General features: G+C 40.1%; 3 protein-coding genes across 3 annotated transcripts in view; 2 read left to right on the plus strand and 1 right to left on the minus strand.

Annotated features, from left to right (window-relative positions):
• The first annotated feature begins 23 nt into the window (after positions 1 to 23).
• On the plus strand, positions 24 to 5,400 carry elovl7a (ELOVL fatty acid elongase 7a). The gene is made up of 8 exons (XM_067521465.1): positions 24 to 166; positions 2,310 to 2,385; positions 2,500 to 2,690; positions 2,989 to 3,069; positions 3,181 to 3,237; positions 3,398 to 3,503; positions 3,623 to 3,759; positions 3,889 to 5,400. Exons 2-8 carry the CDS (start codon positions 2,322 to 2,324, stop codon positions 4,135 to 4,137), a joined length of 885 nt encoding a protein of 294 aa, XP_067377566.1. The 5' UTR covers positions 24 to 166; positions 2,310 to 2,321; the 3' UTR covers positions 4,138 to 5,400.
• Positions 5,401 to 8,930: 3,530 nt separating this feature from the next.
• LOC137136195 (forkhead box protein J1-A-like) lies at positions 8,931 to 11,096 on the minus strand. Its single transcript, XM_067521336.1, has 2 exons — positions 10,545 to 11,096; positions 8,931 to 9,806 (listed from the first exon to the last, which is right to left on the minus strand). The coding sequence occupies exons 1-2, from the start codon at positions 11,094 to 11,096 to the stop codon at positions 8,931 to 8,933; spliced, it is 1,428 nt and encodes a 475-aa protein (XP_067377437.1).
• A 7,521-nt stretch (positions 11,097 to 18,617) lies between these two features.
• Positions 18,618 to 19,429, plus strand: part of pde4d (phosphodiesterase 4D, cAMP-specific) — a 153,518-nt gene continuing 152,706 nt past the window's right edge. The window contains exon 1 of the mRNA XM_067520289.1: positions 18,618 to 18,636. The gene's annotated coding sequence lies outside the window, so the exon portion shown is untranslated. The remainder of the gene's footprint in view (positions 18,637 to 19,429) is intronic.

The raw sequence follows: 19,429 nt of genomic DNA on the forward strand, positions 1-19,429 counted from the left end.
GAACGCGTTCGCCATAAAGTGCCAATGCGCGCGTTCTGTGAGCCCCTGAGCAGAACTGAGGACGCACCTGTTGGGAGGGTGCTGGTGAGCCGGGATTTGGCATACAGACGATCTGCCAGAGCAGAAGAGTCATCTCTGAGTGCGAGCAGCAGGAGCGGCACTGAAGGTCAGTAGTTTAATGGTTTTGTGTGAAACTACTCGAAGTGGGGTCTTTTTAAAACAATGAAGAAATAAAGGAGACGAGGGAAGGGGGGCCACTTCCTGTCCTCAGGAGATGGATGGTATACTACTAGTTGTTGGGCTTGTGTTTCATCAGTTGCATCATCTGTCCCCCGTCATTCAGACACCTGTTGGGTGAGACTGATGTGGACCTTGATCACTTTCATAAGTCCTTTTGTGCTGCGCTACTTCGCTGCATATTGTGTTTTTATGCCGTCTTTCTGTTCGACTTGGCTCTGCTGAAACATGTTATGATGAAATTTTGTCTAATATATCAGGTGATGGGGTCTGTTCTCAGCATATTTTTTTTTGTCTTGATTTTTATTTATTACCTAATCTACTGATCATTGTGATTAGGAATGTCCCTCTAAGAGATTGACGTCTCTTAGATTTGAGAACCATATTTCATTAAACTTTGGATTTCTATGGCTGTAAACTCTGGGACTCTTAAATGTGTCAGCAGGAGCTTTTACTGAATATAATCTTAATTGGCTTGTCAAGGCGTGTCTTAACGTTTCCATTAGTGGAGACATTCCAGGCTGCCATGCCTTTTTCTTTTTTTTTTTTTCCTCCTTTTCCTTCTCCCAGTTCTCCCAGTAGCTCACACCATGCCCTGCTCAGATTCAGCTTGCGTTCAGGTAGACACACCTTCAAAACCTGTCAGGTAGGCCTATGATGAGGCCTTCTTTCACTTGCATCTAGCAGATTTGGGTTGACGCTAAATTAATTTAGATCAACTCAGAGCTTCTCCCAAATACCACTACTCAATGTTATGTGCCAAGATTTTGCTTTATTACTTGTCAGGGTGATAAGATTTAAGAAGTTCCATTCTTCACTTCCCCATTCTACAGACATGATTAATAAACCTGTCAAGCTAGTTATTGTGAACTCTCACCTAAATGAAGTTTGCACTGACCATGCAACTCTCCAGCTCTCACACCCTAACAGCATGTGTGTGTGGCATTTTACATTGGTTTTATTTCACTTGTAAACTTTTGGGTCATAAAAAGTATTATATTAAGTTTTATCACATTAATCTGCAGGTTAACCTGCTACCTAGTTACCACAGTGATACTCCAAAATAGCACTTGTAACCGATTTTCCCAGACCAGACTTAAGTGTGAAAGCAGAGAATCTTGAGGCAAGAAAAGCTTGAAGTATCAAATGTCTATGGACAAACAATTTATAACCAGTTATTGTAGACTTTATCTTTCAATAAACTTGGTTTTGTTTTTTTTTAAACCACTTATAATTAAAAGATGCAGGTGTTGCGACCCAGATTAGTAAGAAAAAGTTGTCTCCCTTACTTCAATTTGAAAATATGCCAGATCAAGTATAGTTTTTCTTTGTGTTGGCATAAAGGCCATGTTTTTGTTCTGCATGTTGGCAAATGACTTTCAAGCGTCAAGGCAGCATGGCTTTGTCATGGCACAGGAGCCCTTTGGAACTTACTGTCCCAGGACCAGAAATTATTTTTACGTTAGCCATGCATACTTTTTGTTGAATGAATCCTCTTCACTTTTGTCATATCTTGTATAATTGGGACTTGGGAGTGATACTTGCTGTACCTGTACCCTCTTGGCTTTGTTTGTCTCAGATGCTTGGAGACAAGACAAAGAGTATGTGTACTGTGTTTTTTCTTTTTTTTTCTTCTCTCTTTTGGTCAACTCTTTGAAGAAGTCTAATGTGCTTTTTGAATGTAACTACAAATGGTGAGTCTTGCCTGTAATTATACTGGGTTGAACATGGGTCAGATCTTATGAAATGTTACATTTCCTTTTTATGGAATGAAATTCTAGTAGCTAGAAGTGGAAACAATAGTAGGCTGCTTGTTTCAGTGAATAGCTCTGGTTACACTTGTTTGTGTGGGTTTAATCCGTTTTGGAGAATACATTTACATTCGGCTTCAAATGGCTGGAATTTGAAGAACTATGGACCATGCATGCGCTTAAGTGTGTGTATGTACGTGTGTGTACGTGCGTGTATGTAGTTTTTTACAATAGTGTATGCAGCAGCTTGCTAGTTTTATAATCTCACTGGCTCTGTTCTGGGTTTCTAAACATGCCTTTTGCTTTTTCCCCCTCACTTAGAATTACAAGGATATGGAATTTTTTAATATAAAGTCATCAGCTGCACTCATTTATGATGAGTTCATCCAAAATGCAGGTGAGTTGTTGAGCATTCGAAGGCCCTTAGAACATGCCTTTACTGCATATCTTTTATAATACACCCTACACTGAACATTGCTGATCTCTTCAACTCATCGTCCTCCTTTTGCAGACTCGCGGACAGAAAAGTGGTTGCTTATGTCGTCTCCTCTCCCCCAAACCATCATCATTGCAGCGTACATCTACTTTGTCACATCCCTGGGGCCTAGGATAATGGAGAACCGCAAAGCCTTCGACCTCAAAGGAATTCTCATCATCTACAACTTCGGTGTCGTGGCTCTGTCACTCTACATGTGCTATGAGGTGAGTCATGTTTCCTTTTGTCTCACGCTAGTGCAGTTTCGACCTAAAATGTTGACTGCTGCAATTGCTTTGTTTAATGGAAGATTGTACAAAACTGTAAATGTATTTTCTTTGAGCTCATTTTTTAGATCAGAGCAATGACACAAGCTGGAGACTTGTCATTTCATTTTGTTAATGAAGTATCTTTAAGTTTTTGCTCTTTGCACGTACTGTATTCGGCAAGTGTTCCTCGGAACTGCTTCAGTATGACTTTGAACCATTATTTGCTCATGGCAAATGGAAACTGGCTGTTTTTCAGTTCGTGATGTCAGGATGGGGAACAGGATACTCTTTTCGCTGTGATCTGGTGGATTATTCTGATTCTCCACAAGCCATGAGGGTAAGGCATTATCTTACAGCTTGAGGTCACATTTGTCAACCAACATGCAGTGGAAGATCAGGATCTCACACACACACACACAGTAATGAGATGTTGTTTTCCCTCCTCTAGATGGCAGCAACATGCTGGCTTTATTACTTCTCAAAGTTTATTGAGATGTTGGATACAGTAAGTGGCACATTCTGAGATTATTACATTCTTATGGATTTTGTTGCACTTCATTAGACTGAACCAAATTGTTAAATATAGCAATTATGTATAGCCTACCCATCCTTTCTTGTGCCTTTTTTTATTTTTGATATATTTATATATATTCTTTCCCTCTTAGATTTTCTTTGTCCTGCGGAAGAAAAACAGCCAGGTAACATTTCTCCATGTCTACCACCACTCGATCATGCCCTTCACCTGGTGGTTTGGTGTCCGCTTTGCTCCCGGTAGGAAATTTTTTTTTATATAATTTTTTTTTTTTAAAGTACAAGGAATATTTTTCATGATAATACATGGGCTTCTTTAATGTTTTCTGACTTCATTCCTGACTCCCGCCCTGTTTCAGGTGGTTTGGGAACATTCCATGCCCTGCTCAACTGTGTCGTCCATGTTATAATGTACACGTACTACGGACTGACTGCAATGGGCCCCAACTACCAGAAGTACCTTTGGTGGAAGAAATACCTTACTACCATTCAGCTGGTAAGTTAGGTAGTCTGACAAAATACGGTTTAATTTCTTTATAGTTCATATACATAGTTGTAAGGAATCTTTCCAATAGGGATGACCCATGTCTTTTCTTTTTTTTTTTTTTTTTTTGTGGCTCCCTAGATCCAGTTTGTTATGGTAACCAGCCACATCTCTCAGTATTTCTTCATGAAGGACTGCCCCTACCAGTTCCCCATCTTTATCTACATCATTGGGCTGTACGGCCTGATTTTCTTGTTCCTCTTCCTCAACTTCTGGTATCATGCCTACACCAAAGGCAAGAGGCTGCCCAAAGTGCTGCAAGCTCAGACATGGGCGCACCACACCAACGGAGTTATGAATGGAAACGCCAGTCACGACAAAGATGAGTGATGCAGGCTTTGTGGCATGAAGAGTGTTTGGGGTTGACCTCATTCACGTAGGCAAACCACAGTGGTAGTCTGGGATTAACTCCTGATTTGCTTGGACTGTATTTTCCACTTTTCTACTTGCAGCTGCAAAAGACAATTCTTTTTTCTTTTTTTTTACCAAAGCTATATTTAAGATGTTTACTGACCCAAGCTGAAGGGTTTTATTTTTGTTTACACTGAAGGTAAAGCCCAGGGTGTAGTATGGAAATTTCTAAATGTCCCTCAATTTTCTTCGTCAGGAAGTATAATTTCTTCCACACTTCATGGTGACTGTAGGTCTTTACTTATGTTGAGACTGCAGTGCCCTCAGCTGTATAATCATACTGGGCCTCCTCAAAAGCCTAATACTGAAATCAGTTTTATAGTCTGGCTTGATGTACTTCTCAGAAGACTCTACAAAACTCGTTTTTTTTTTTTTTTGTTAAAGCTGTATGCTTAAAGTTAAGGTTTGTTTATTTCAATGAACACAATGATTATTCAAAATGATTGTTTCTCTGAGCTAATGTTAATGCACATGTTCAGGCTACTGTTACACACATGCCGAATGGGCTGTTAATTTTAATTGCATATGTATCCTCACTTCTCAGTGGCTCGAGTCACAGCTGCTGCTGATGGTACATTCAGTGAAAAGGACCATCTTTGTACGTTTTCTATGATGAAGCAACTCTGTGACAAATGCCAGAAGCAGGTTCTTGTAGGATCCAAAGCAGAGCTTTAGCAAATGTGTTACTGCTTCCTTACTGAGGCATATTGCAAAGGGATGCTGTATTGCTGTTCACACAATTGCAATAATACTTATGCCAACCAGTCTGGTGGGGAAGCGGCTTTACATGCCTGTTTGAAGCTATTTAGCTAATGATGTCTTCCAATGGCTGGAGTCAGGAAGAGCCTTTGGACTGAGGTCTGAATTAGTTTGAATATCTAATTATGATGATCTAAACAGTAATGCTCTGCTCCTTTGGTGACCGAGGACAAGGGATTGAACTTTGTTTGTCCAAAAGACTTAGACCTTGTCTTTATATATATATATATATATTTTTTGTTTTTGTTTCACATTCAAGCCCATGTCAATGCGAAGATTTACCACTATGATTAAAAATATGGGTAAACATTTTCAGTTCCTTGTAACAACCTTTATACCAACAGTTAATGTAAGAAATGTAACATGAAATGTTTATAGTGTTTTTTTTATGTATTTATAAAAATAAATCGATGTACTTCAAAATGTTTCTGCTATTGTTTAAATTTGTGGGAGATGAAGCAACTAAAGTGAAGCGCCACAACTTGCAAAGCTAAAAACTTAAAACGATTTAACTTTCTTATCCCTCATAGGTGTTTGTCAACTCAGGATCGGTAAGTTAGACTTTGAAAGCTGAATTTATTGAAATGTTTATTTCCTGGAATTTAAATTGCAGGTAAACATAAACCCAACGTTTGCTTTTTAAAATTCTGTTCTCATTGACGCTCCAATAGAGTTCCATGACTGTAATGTTGTATTTTAACCAGTAGGCGGTGCTATTAAACACTAAGTAAGGGTTGCTACTTATTTTTCAGTACAATAGTAAGATGACCATACAGCTACATTTTAATTTACTTTTTTTTTTTTTTTAAATGCATGGCACCCCTTCTATAAGTTATCATATCATGCTGAATGTTTAGTAGTGAGTTATTCTGAGAATACTGATCACATTTCAATGTAGCTCTGTATTGGCTGGAAAACCCTGAACAGTGTCTTATTGGTTGAGAAGCTTGTTTCTCTAAAATAAAAAACAGAGGGGATGTCGTCCAAATAATCCAACCAGATAAAGCTTGAGCAGTTTGTTGAAGAGAGGTAAAATTGCAGAGCTAAGATCTGATGCAGACCAAGGCTGTAAACTGTTGCCAAAGGTACATCCACTAAATACTGACTTAGGGGTGAATATGTTTTAAAAGTGTATTTCATATTTGTGTGTGTATACGTTGGTAAATAATGGTTACATAATGACTGTGCCAACAGCCCTTGAGCTTTTTGTTAAATGACATTTAGCTGTGTGATGACAAACATGAGAGCTTTTCATACAATATAGGAAGCTGATGTCTGTGCAAGAAAGAATTATAAATTACAGAAATCCTTTAAAGTATGTTTAGCTTTCTGTAGAAATAAACTGGTTTGTAAGTGCTGAAACTAAGCAGTTGAATGGAGAGATGAGAGCAGACAGCAGGACTAACAAAGCGTTGGAGGGCATGAGTTCAAACAACCCCTGTCTGTCCCCAGGCCACCTTCAGGTTTTTCTCTGGTTTTGGTGTGGCTGAGGCTGCGATAACTAGGTCATTATCAGGCCGAAATTGTGAGACAGGCCTTCAAATTACAAATGAAGCAAGTATGAGCAGGATTTTTAATTGTCCTTATTTGTATAGGTACAATAAGGATTGGCTCAGTAACCAGTAATCAGTAACAGCAATTAATTTATGGGTATTTTCCCTCATTATCCCATTGTCTAATCTCACTAATTTGGAGTAAATGTGAAACTACTAGGATTAACAATTCCAGAGTGAGACCCTTATTGCACCAAGGGGTCAAAGGGGTTTTGCCATTAAGAACATTGTTGACACTCTAACTAAACTTCAGATTTACGGCAATACAGAGTGTGATGATGTTATGGAGCATCTGTAAGTTGACGAGAAGAAATGTGCTGTAAGGGAAAAACAGACTTCCATCACTGTTTCCTTTGGCAGTGGCGACCTTTTAGGTATCCAGGGTGTAGCTATGGTGAGGTTTAATGTCTGAACACTGGAAAGGGATTCATGTCTGTGTAGATTTTACTCAGTGTTTTCATGTTCAGACAGCAGGATTTTGCTTAATTGTTAAAACTAGCAAATGCTTTATTTAAAATTTTCGGCTTGTCCCGGAAGTTCAGGGTCGCCACAGCGGATCATTATAGTTCGCATTTTTTACGCCGGACGTCCTCCCTGACGCAGCCCTCCCCTACTTCTACCCGGATTGAGACCGGTAGTTGGTACTGCACAGCGGGGATGGGAAGGGATGGGAATGGATGGACGGTTTGCTGTTCGACTTGACCAGGGGACGTTTAGACATGCTCGGTGGGAGGCCACTCCACCAACCGAGTCACTGCCACCGCTATTTCAATTATTAGAAATAAATAGTGAAATAATTGTTGTAATGCCACCATTAAAAGCTATATAAGAATCAGCGCTGCAACCTAAGGCATGTTTTAATGTGATGTTGATTGTTAATAAAAGCAGCAAACCCTTACAGATACGCCTTAAGTGCTGTCACACTTTACGAGAATGAAGTCACGTAGGTTTTGCGGTTGCCACTTCTATTTCATGTCAAAGTCATGGTCTCTCTTGCCAAACATAAACTCACAACTAAACGTTCGTCACGGTTAAAATACAAAACTATAATATCCAACAACAGAGGTGGCAAATACACTGATCAAATAAGAAGAAATAAAGAGAACATAGAGTAAGCATTTCCAAAAAGAAAATGCACAGTGAAGGCTTCAATAAGGATTTTCCAAGCAATGTTGTAAAATAGCTGAAACTTTAGTGTATTAAAAAAAAAAGCTGCCATTTCTTAAAAACTGGTAAATAAGCTAAACTGAAGCTCAACCATTTCAAACATGCTGAAGCGTTTCGCCTCAAGCAGTTGTAACATGAAATAGTATGAAGATCCTCCAAATTGTAGAAATGCAATAGCTGAGTGGAAGGTTTGACTCTTTATCAGGCCTCAAATTATTATGACAGGAAAGTGATAGTGTTTAACATAAGACGTGAATTACTTGTCGTCCTTCAGATCAGCCTAGTGTTCTTCAGTCCTTAACATGCTTTTATTGTGAAAAAAACACTTTCCATGATCTCTGGGGTCTAAGGGTTTGTAAATTTAGTCAGTGTGTTAAAATTATTCAGTTAAACAGAGCAAAGGACAGTTCTAAACAGAGAGTATTGAAAATGCTGAGTCATGGTGGGGTGTGGGGGGTGTGGGGGGTATTTAATACACAGTGACTGTTTCCATAGAGCTGATAGAGTGAGAGAGTGGAGATGGGCGAGAGACACTCAGCTGCAGTTTGTTTGTGTCTGATATATTGTTCATATACAGACACACTGCAGAAAAGACTCAAAGCTTAGCCTCAGAAACAGTGCAATAAATAAAAAACTGCAAATCATATCAGATTTGTGCAGCCATGTTCAATATTTCTCAGAAACAAATGCGTTTTAACTCCTCACACTTTAAACAAAATGCATCTTTGGCAATCACAGTGTTGACTTTCACCTGCTCATAGCTGTCAGTAAAAGTTCAAAGACAAAGACCTGTGGATCTGTTGATCGTTTACTCTGATCTTGCCCAGTAGTTGAACTAGCTGTAGCTCAGTTGCAAGAGCGATGCATTTTCAACCGAAAAAAATTGTCGAAAAATTGTACAATATTGTTCGCAAGCTTTCATTAATCAAAATTTTTATAAATTAAATGTGCAATCCTGAGATCAAAATGTCAGAAGGAAGCAAACAATTGTAAACCCATGGTGGTTTGATCTCGCCAGTAACAGTGCGGGAAGTTGTCACTATATAAGACTCTCAGACTGATTTTTCAATGGTGCACTAAGTGGTTAAAACCTAGTTATGAGCAGATGAAAACAAGTTTCTTTTTTTTTAAATGTTTTTATTTTTCTCTAAAGTTATTTCATGGTTTGTTCAGTAGGCATTGGGAGTATTACTTCTGCATGAATCTTCATCATAATGTAATTTTAAAAATCCTTTACACACCAAAGTTTGCATGACCATATAAAAGATTACGGAGGCTGGGGTCTCCACCTAATGATTCTCCGAGGTCAAACAGCTGGTCTGGGTTGACGGTGGCGGTACAGAGGACATCACTGCGGCCTTGTTCCTCCTCTTCAGGCCATGGGCTCTCCAGGAAGGCTGTGGCGAGGAAGGTCTCCTCATCAAAATCTGATGCGTCACTACTCCTTTGGGTCTCCACCAACACATGGATCTCTGCTGTCTCCACAGGGGCTTCACCAGGGTTGATGTGGTTCCCCTGTACTGTCAGGTCCTCTTCTTTCATGATGGGGATCAATGGTTTCGCACCCTCCAAATTGAGCTGACCACTGAGGGCTGAATCCAGCAGTGCATCCCAGTCAAAGTCCCCCTTCAGAGGTCCTGTCTCCTTTTGTTCATCTACAGGAAAGAGTTGGGAGCTAGAGAACCGTGGGACCTCACCAGCACCGTTTGCGGTGCCCACTGATTGCTTCCTCTTGTTCCTACCTGTTCCCCTAGCCACCGGCCAAGATCCCAGCATGATAGCCTCAGCCAGATGGGGGTCCCAGCTTTGGATAGCCCCAGTTGCCTCTTCCATTTCACTAAGGAGCCTTTGGGACTCCGCGTTGATGCACAGGCCTCCATTAGGGCTGCAGGGGCCTCCGAGTTTGGGCTGGAGGTTGACCCTGAGCCTGTTCTGCAGTGCCGGGTTGATCTGGAGTGTAGGCATTCGTCTCTTCTTGTAGGCACCACTCAGGAGACGCTCAGCATACTGTGGGTCAATCTTCCAGAAACCGCCCTTTCCTGGCTCGTCTTTCTGCCGAGGGACCTTGATAAAGCACTTATTGAGTGACAAATTGTGTCGAATGGAATTCTGTAAAAAGAGAAGCGTATTCTCAAATAACAGCTCGCATATTCATTTACCTAAACAACTACAGTATTTCTGTTTGACCTCACATTACAGGAAAAGTACAACGTGTTCCCAATTAGTCTCATTCACTTTTTTGCAGTGACTTAGATGATGAGATCTAAGTCAATGACTGTAAATATGAAGCTGCAGTTAGCTCAGCACAAACACTGTGAAGTAGAAAAGCATATACATCTTCAAAGTTTTATGATTAGCTTTATGAATCATTTATCCAGCAAAATGTAACTTTTCTTTAAAATTCCTGCCCTTTTTTGGGGGGGGGGATCTACTGCTTCTCATTTTGTCCTCCATTACTTCTTTCTGTTCAGACTTAAAAAAGTGAGCTACCAAACAAATGTTTCAGACATCAAGAAAATAAAGTGCATTTTTAAGTTTTTGTGCTACTGAAGGAAGTTTTGTAGGCCTCAAGAGTTATTTATTACACAAAGCAAATTCACTAATACAGTGGCAGCCTGCCCAGACCTCACAGTATCTTGAGTTCCTCTATAATGGAAAGGTTATTGTTTTTTTAATTCAAAGTCCTATGTCCAGCTGAGACTTACAGAGGTAAAGTCAGTAACAGATCCTAAAATCCTTGCACACAATGGAAAATGTGTTGGAAATGATGCATCCTTTTATAAGAGAATATTGTGAGTACGATGTGTGTCTAATGTAATGTGTATCTGTGCATGTGAGGTCTTCTACCTGCCAAGTGGGGTTAGCATGGCGGTAGTAGCAGAAGTTGTCAGTGATCCACTTGTATATGTAGGACAGTGTGATCTTGGTCTTTTTACTGGCCTGCATGGCCATGCAGATGAGGGTGGCGTAAGAGTACGGCGGCTTAATGTGCGGGTTGGTCTTGTAGTCCACCTCATCTGGACAGTGACCATGCGCCACAAGGCCAGGGAGGGACTGCATCCTTCTGTAGGCTGTCGCTGTGGGCTTCTCTGGGGTCAGGGGCATGGCGATACAAGCGGGTTCCAAAGGGGAGGCTGGGGCGTCGGAGCCCAGCTCCTGGCCGAACAGATGAGGCTGTTGGAGGGTCTGCTGTGGCACGTTGGCGCAGAGAATGGAGAACTCCTGCAGCCACTGAAGGCTGGTCAGGCTGTCGTCCAGGTTGACAGAGCTGCAGCATATGTTGTTAATGTTGTTGAAAACCCTGTCCCGTTTCTCTGCCTGAGCAGTGGCGGTCACCACCTCCTCCTCCAGCCCCTCAGAGCCTTCGGGCCAGGGGTCGGTACAGCTCAGAGACAGCATGGCTCTCTCCAGCATCTCTCTCCTCTCCGACACCGCAGTTCTCCTCCTCCCCCTGCCAGCACCTGTAGGGCCAAAGATATACACCCAACTTCAGCAAAGTGTGAAAAGACAGTGACAACGATGACCCTATTTGAAAACAGTGAGCCTAAAATAAAGTGAAATATTTGTATATTCCCACTTCAGTGCCATGCCATGTCACCTAGAAATTCCCTAAACAGTTTATAGGTGTAAACGATTCAGGGAAATGTTTCTAATATTCGCTGACTTAACATCCAAACTCACATTTGTTGGCTGTAATGTTGAGTTGAGAGCTTTAAATTTGCAAATGAGCAGCTCCCTGATGTGCACCCACTGCATGCTTGGTTCCCACCTGTTGTCAGCTTGTGACTGAGAAAAATAAAGAAACAAGAGAAATTCCTGTGGATGGTGTTTGGCGCTGGGTTGGGCGCTTCTTCTCCTCTATAAAGGTTTTTGATAACTGGTGTCAGCGGGCGACATATTCTTTCAGGAAGGCAGTTTAATACATGGAGAACTACATTTTTGCCCAGAAACCATACACAGTAAATTTAGCAGTGTCAACAGTTATTTCAACACTGTAAGTGAACATGTGGTCCCACTCCACTGACTGTAAAGTTTACACTTTACACCCCAGTGTCAATTCAGCTCTGGTAATTTCTTTACACTAAACTAAGTGTTAACCCCAGTTCCCACTATGATAAGTGTTAGTCAGTTTTTACACTCTGAGGAAACTAACACTAACAGTGTCATTTATTGTTGACACTATACAATAACAGTGTTGTTATGTTGTTAAACTAACCATGCAAAAAAAAAAAATAATACCCTTTTGCACTTATTTGCACTATTAAGACAAAACTAACTTGTTTTCACCACTTTATTATCCCAAGGTCTAATAATTGAGCTATTAATCCTTGTAACTAGCTAGAATTGTACTGGCAACCAAGGTTAGGGTTTGTAATTGCTCCCTACAAGGTAACTCCTAAAGTACCATTCATGCTAGCAAACTCCTGACACAAGTCTTTTCTTCTATTTCTTCCTGGGGGATTTCAAATACAACACCATCACGTCACACTCACCACCCTAACAGTTGCCTCTTTTAGTCTAGGTTATATTGTTGTTTTAAAACTTATTCACTTTAGCATAAATTCCTTAAATGGATGTGGGCACATTTAAGCTAGCCACTGACTGTGCCCTGCTAGCACTTTGCAAATGGGCATTTTCTGACTCAAGCCTCACATGTTTATTTTGAACACCAATTTTAGGCTGGTAGAAAACACAGACTTGGCTAAAATATGTAATATTGATGTTTAAAATGTCATGAAAAAAAGAGAGAGCTTACCACAGTCACAGAAAATGGCTGATGCAGCTGCATGGGTAAAATTCTGAAGCTTTCTAGGGAGCTGGAAGTGGGCGGAGCTTTCCTCAGGACATTTCTGAGTGAATATCTTACACTGAAAGTGTTCATCGACTTTCACACTGCACATTTTACACTGGTGAATCCAACTCTAGATATTCTCACCAGCACCGGGGGTGATCGTACTCCTTCTGACGTTGCAATAGCTCTGGAAAATTCAACTTAGCGCAGAACACAAGTGGTTGCTTTGGCGACCGGTGGTGATAATTTGCATGCAGTTTTGTGTGTTCTATTTAACCTTTGTACACATTTGGTGTTCCAGGTCAAAAATGACGGGTCATTAGAAATGAATAGAGGTTAGTGTAGAAACCTGATTTGAAGATGGACACACACACACGCACACACCTTCTACATGTGTTGGCAATTCTCACAGACAGTTGCAACATAATTTCAATAGCACTAACCTTTTCTCGTAATGCTTTTTTGAGGCCTTGCTCACAGTTTACTGCATGGCAGCACCATGGCACATGGATACACCATAAGTAGGGCTCTATTTGATCGCCACACTAGGAGAGAGTGCAGGAGGATAGATTAGAGGAGGAACTGTAAGAAGCTAAACATTCTGTAGAAAGAGGTCAAGTTGCTGTGGAAAATACTGGTGGGAAGTGTTATAAGCTGCTCGTTAAATTAGCCACGTATTCTCGTATTTTTATGGTAATTAGCCATATACAGTAGAGCAAGTTTGAGGCAGGTGCAGTTATGAGGAATTTAAATGCGTAAAAAGTAAGCAGAACATTGGAATTACGGGATAGAAAATTTAGGAAATTACAAAAACAAAATTTGAGTAAGTGTAAGGTGTTAAAAACTACAATGAAATATGTTTTGTCCCTATATAGGTTTTTAAACCTCATGTTATAACTAGGCTGTAGGCTAGAGCAGGTTAGACATTTAAGGAGTGTAGAACAATCTACAGGTCTTCTTTATAGAAGAAGTAACACTAGAATCAAAATGTAATCACTCACTGCTTGCTGAGTTTAAATAAATACATAAACAGAGCATTGTTTGAGTGTTTTTAATAACTTGGGACTGTTGTGTTTCTGTGACTGTTGCTCATTCATATTTAAACGCGCAGGTTTGATCTTTTTGACCATTAGAGGGAAGCAGAAACCACTTGTAGATACAAACATTTCACTTTGCTAATTAATTCTAAGTGAGCACTAAGAGTGAAAGATGAGGATGGTAAAACCAAGAATGATAAAATACTCCATAGAGCTGCGGATAAGAGCAGAGTCTATTTGTTAACATCCCGTGATCCTTGATTGATATTAAAACCCTGATTATAGCTACTTTAATGTTATTTAACACACTTCAAATCCAGCTTTTTGGGGCTTTCATTGTGACCCACCCTACAGGATGCCCCTATTGCCACACTTTGCTCTGTAAGGCTGGTAAAATAGCAGAATATGAAAGCAAGTAGATGGTTTGGTTTCTTTGTGGACACTATAATTCAGCAGACCACATTGCTTGCAGGCAGTGGAAAATCATGTGCAGTAGTGACAAAACCTGAGCGTGTCTGTTTTCTTAACCAGTTGTGACTTGTGACCACAGTTTGAAAAGACTGCAGCACATTCATGTGCACTGGAATTTCTGTCTTCTACAAGCATGGCAGCACCCTGGAAACGTCCAACAATGAACAAAGAAAAATACTGGTTGTATGGGAGAGAACAGAATCTGGCTGGGGGAGAAGCGACCGCAGAACAAGAGAAAAAGCAAAGAAGAGGAGACAGACCTTATACTACAGAATTTTTTTTAAGACTGTATGTGATTGCTCAGTTCTTCATGGTGAATCTAATAGTGCAGGTTGGTCTTGAGACTCGGACTAAATGGTGAATTTAGGGAGAGCTTTCAGTGTCCAAAGAGTTGCCCAGGTGGTCTGTTAAGTCCTTCATATTAATAAGAGCACAGCGGCGCAGGGTACTATGTGTGTGTTTTTGTGTGCGTGTGTGTGTGTGTGTGTGTGTGTGTGTGTGTAAGAGAGAGAGAGAGAGAGAGAGCAAAGAGTAGATGGTTCTTTGAGAGTAATTATTGGTATTTTAGAGTGTGGTTGCCCTAGTGTAACTTTCTATGGCCGTTTTCTGTGTCTCCTTTTCTCTTCCTTTAAAGATCTCTTTAGTGTAAAACAAGAACGCGTATTATCTGGTCTTAGAAAGAAAAGCGATGTGCTGCCAGTGTTCTGCTTTGTACCACCCTGTGCTTTTATTCGTAAAGCCTTTAAATCAAAGATGCCATCGAGTAAAATTGATCTAATTAAAATGTGATGTCCTAAAAAATTTTGATTAATCCAACCAACATGAATTTATTTGCAGTATTAATTGCATTTAGTTTGTGTTCAACAGTGTGGATTGTCTGTTCACCTGCGCCTTTACATGTCTAAATGCATGATTTTACCTCTTTATTCCTTTGGGCACAACATAACAGAGTGCTCAGTCACCACACACCACACACTGAGATAGGCTATTTATGTTGCCTGCATTCAGTTTTTGTGTTTTTTTGCTTTATATCCTTCACAGTTTGTTAGTTAGATGTGGACAGTCAGTTAAGTGTTCAGTGTTTGTGACCTTACTGTTTACCTGGTTTACAATGTTTTGATGCAGTTAGTACAAAAGAGGAAGAAAGCGTACACCTTTTGCATAGCATTAGCATAACTCTCTCGCTCCTGTTTGACAAGCCTTGAGACCTGGTAGCTTCATACAGTAGCACGCTGCTGGCTTGCTTTGTTGAATCCCAGCTAGTATGCCTGTTTGCCCGGCTCTGCCTTGCATCCCCAAGGACCTGCCATCCTCTGCTGTTTGTTTTCCTGTCTGTATCTTTTGACTCTTGCTCACTTGTCTTCCTGTTATAAAACTGTATCTACCATCTAAATTCACAGAAACGTTACAGCTTAAAGGAACAGTTTAGAAGACTATAAACAGTATTTCTATCTTCTGAATATGAAGCTGAAGCCAAAAGACAGTTGACTTAGTCCATAGAGTAAAAAATGCGACGACCACCCTATAAAACATTCTCATTTGCTTAATTCAAACAAAAATTTTGTAGTGGTGAATTTATGTTTCCTGACAATGTCACAGTGATGACAAAAGTCCAGGAAGTCTCTGCTCCTGGCTAAAAAAACAAACCAAATATAATATGTTATAATGGAACAAGGGAGATTTTGTTTTTGTTTGGCAGAGATTAGCTGTTCAGTCTTTATGCTACTGTAGCATAAAGATTTTATATTTGAATATCGTCTCAGTCTCAGCACAGACCAAACAACCATGTTCCAAGAAAATAATAAAATAATCTTTTAGTCTATTTTACCTTTAACCAAGACATAATCCTCAATGCTAAATTAAAATTTGAATTTTTAAAAGCTGTTTCTTTGATGTGCATGCACTAAAAAGGTAGGCAGATTCAGATATCAGCATTATTATTCACTGTGTGAAAAATGTCTGGCTGGTACAGCTGTTCATGCCCCCAGTCAATATTTGGATGAGGGAGGAGGCACATTACCTTCAGTATTTCTTTATATGAGTCAGACTCCTCACTCGGGGAGCAATGGGAACATTACCTCAAGATGTGTTCTCTGAAATTCTCAAAACTAACAACAGCACAGTTACATTTGCTGACTGCCATTTTCTGTTATCCTATTTATGGACTCTCTGCGCTTTGTTCATCTTTGTTATTCGAGTTTCTGTTTGCCATCAAACAGTTCTAGTTTACCAGTCCAAACACGGACAAACCGTTAGAGAATATATGGCCACAGGAATTAACGTAGTATTAGTTAATATGACGTTTTTGGCTGTTTGCACAGATGAGAGCCTGAAGCTGAAGATCTTTCAGACACTAAAATTCTTCCTGATGTTTGCCATTCATAGTGTTGTTACATGTGTGCTGCTTAGCACTCTTTATTACCCCTCAAGCTGTTTTTGTCACAGCACATGTGATCGAATTGTTAATCCACTTTCAAATCCTGAAGAGATTCACATCTGTGCTGATTAAATTGAACTTTATCTCTCTACCTCTTTAGTCTTTGACCTGCAGTCCTACATATACTATAAAAAAGCTCTACTTTATTCTTGAACTCATATATATAGTTCTTTACAGCAATAGCATCACTGAAGAAACAGCGTCATATTGTCCATTTCCAGTATCCTCATGTTTATGACCCAATATTTTAGCTCAGGAGGTTCTTCTGTTTTAAAGTGTTCATTATATCTCCTATTATTTATCTGTTAACTCAGGCTAAGACATGTCCCTCACTAGGACAGCTCCTAGGTCAATTTCTCCCAACCCACATAGGATTTTATAACAGGTATAAACACATACTTACTCAACATAAATTATTATTATTATTTGTTTTAATCTTGTGTTACCATCCCCTGAGAAACACAAAAAGTGGTTGTATTTTATTGTGACCAGGCATGGCATATGGTAGGAGAGTGTAGCAGAGTAGGGTGAGTGAGGGCTGTGTGAAGCAGAGGGATTGACTGCATTTCATGGAACCGCTAACTTGAATTGTAGCTTTACGTTTGATTTATGTTCAACTGAGAAATAGAAGATTGACTGAACTGACTCTCTGTTGTTTCTAACTGCAATAGGAACATACATATAATAAAATTTACATACAGCCCTAGCTAGCCCGAAAGTGCCACTTTAATTTATATCTGAATGTCTGAACACTACGTACTCCACATTGGGTAAATATGGTTTCGTCATCACTATGGAAATAATATGTGCTTGGTGCTCAAATGTTTTCATGTCAGATTGTTAAAATCAAATGTTAGATAACCAGGCAGCAGCTCAAAGTCCTGCCTAAAGAAATTCACGTCTTGGCTGAGGTGAGAATCTCTCTTGACCCAGCAGCATGGCTCCCCTCAGGGCAAAAAGAAAGGTGTCTGAGTGAGTGTGCGTGTGTGTGTCAGTGTGTGTCACTGATAGCTCTTGATCCCACATAAATACGATAGAGGCTGTTTTCGCTGTGTTCAAGTAGAGCAGACACTTATTGGCTCCACAACACTACCCATATCCATCTTATTATGCTGTTACTATACACGCAAAGAACAGATGCAATTCATGTCTCTCTTAGGATATGGAGTATTCCCTGTTGTTGCTGAAGCAAGAACGAGTCACATCATCTCTGGGAATTGCCAGTGCACCTCTGAATATGCTGCTTAGCATAATATGTCAAACCCGATTCAGTTGTTATTTCTTATCATGTCATTGTCTTGATTTTGAGTTTTTTTTTTCCCTCCATGGAAATCAAGATTAAAAAGTTGGACAAGGAAATAAATCACTGATGTTCTTCTCCGTCTTAGTGACATATTCAAAAGGAATCTTCTATTGCCCCTCATCAAATTTCAGCTCCTGCCTGGAGCTTCATATAGTGATATAATTTTTAAACATCTATTTCTTGGCAAAACATGCAATAAGCATACTTCCCAAAATGTGAAACACCTTAATAGCACATTTTTACTATTTTAAACCACATTTATGTGATAAATAACCTTTTTGAAGTCACCATAAATAAGGAAAACCCATGGAAGAATCTGATATAATAAATTATGAGTAATCACGAAGCTTTATAACAAGGTTAATAGATCTTTGTCAGCCACTAGTAAATTTTACAATTCCCAGCGTTTCATCTCTCTTTTATGTCTCTTTGTATATTAATCTTTCCTCATGGAAATGGTTTCACCACTGTTCCTCTCTATTTCCCCCCTATACTGTAAATACTACAGCAGGTCCTCCTACTATGTAATTCCACTTCCCCTCTGTTCTCCTCTCCTTTTCTTTCCTCTCCCCCTCAGTTTATCCACAGCCATGGGAACTTTCAGCAGGAGGAGGGGTGGGTGGGAAGCCAGGGTAATGACAGCCATGTGATTGGCCAAGAGGCAAGAAACACTTTGACATGATTGGCTGTGTGTCTGGGAGCTGGGAGCAGAGTTCCCTCCTCATTCCACGCAGCATCAGTGAGCGGCGGAGTGGGATTTGCTGTGTTAGAGATGCACATCAGATACTTTTGTTTGTTTTGGTTTCTCTGACTGGGACTCACACAGAGCAGACAGAACACACTGGTGGCCGGCAGTGGAGAAATAACAATTCCTGTAACTTTCTTAAAAGGATAAAAAAGTAAGTTTTTATATACCTCCCTCTGTATTGATAATTGTTCCTGTACAGTAGCTCTTTATGCAGTTATTATTTTGTTGGCAAGTGACACATCAGTTGTTGTAATGTGACATCACCACATCATCTGACACAGTGTGACAGCAAATATAGTAAACACAGACAGACATCCATTGCTAACTTTTAACACCCACAGTTTGATTCAGAAATTAGTTGTGTGGTTAGATGTGCATTAGTGTTTGTGTACATGCATGTACTTAGTTGCGTACGTGCACTGGATTACTGAGACATGCAATGTCTTTGAAGGATGCATAGAATGCAGCTGTGTGCTTTAGGAGAGGGAACGGTGCAGTGCGACTTCAGTGACCAACCTCATCAGCAAACTTGTCACTGCAATGCTTCGCATTGACAGAGGAGCTCAAGGACTCCCCTCCCAAAATCTCCTGGTGTGACTTTCAGGCTGCAGGCTGGTTGTGACAGTGGCTGTAGTTGGCTATAAATAGGCCTGCTCCAAATTGTGCTGCAGTCATACATAAATTCAGAGAGAACAAGAAACAGTAACTGTTTGTATAAAAAACTGTAAGCACGTCTCCACAGCAGATGTCTTTTGAGTCAAGTGTAGACACAGCTGAATTACCTATTATGCTTTTTTTAACTTGGAAAATATAACAGTGGCTGCCTCAGAGAGATGAGTGAGTGAGAGGCAAATACAGTCAAACATAACCTGGCAATAGATGTAAATAGAAGTTTTAGCATGTCACTTCACAGGGTGTTTTTGTGACCATGGACTTCACGTGTG

Source organism: Channa argus, chromosome 11 (genome assembly GCF_033026475.1).
Source record: "Channa argus isolate prfri chromosome 11, Channa argus male v1.0, whole genome shotgun sequence".
In the NCBI taxonomy this organism is placed as follows: Eukaryota; Metazoa; Chordata; class Actinopteri; order Anabantiformes; family Channidae; genus Channa; species Channa argus.

What these genes read in the sequence shown, in the direction of transcription:
- elovl7a (XM_067521465.1), top strand. Translation starts at nt 2,322, where the DNA reads ATGGAATTTTTTAATATAAAGTCATCAGCTGCACTCATTTATGATGAG. An exon ending in CACTCTACATGTGCTATGAG is followed by an intron (nt 2,691 to 2,988) that starts GTGAGTCATGTT and finishes GCTGTTTTTCAG; the next exon opens with TTCGTGATGTCAGGATGGGG. An exon ending in ACCTTACTACCATTCAGCTG is followed by an intron (nt 3,760 to 3,888) that starts GTAAGTTAGGTA and finishes GTGGCTCCCTAG; the next exon opens with ATCCAGTTTGTTATGGTAAC.
- LOC137136195 (XM_067521336.1), bottom strand. Translation starts at nt 11,096, where the DNA reads ATGCTGTCTCTGAGCTGTACCGACCCCTGGCCCGAAGGCTCTGAGGGG. An exon ending in ATGCTAACCCCACTTGGCAG is followed by an intron (nt 9,807 to 10,544) that starts GTAGAAGACCTC and finishes CTCTTTTTACAG; the next exon opens with AATTCCATTCGACACAATTT.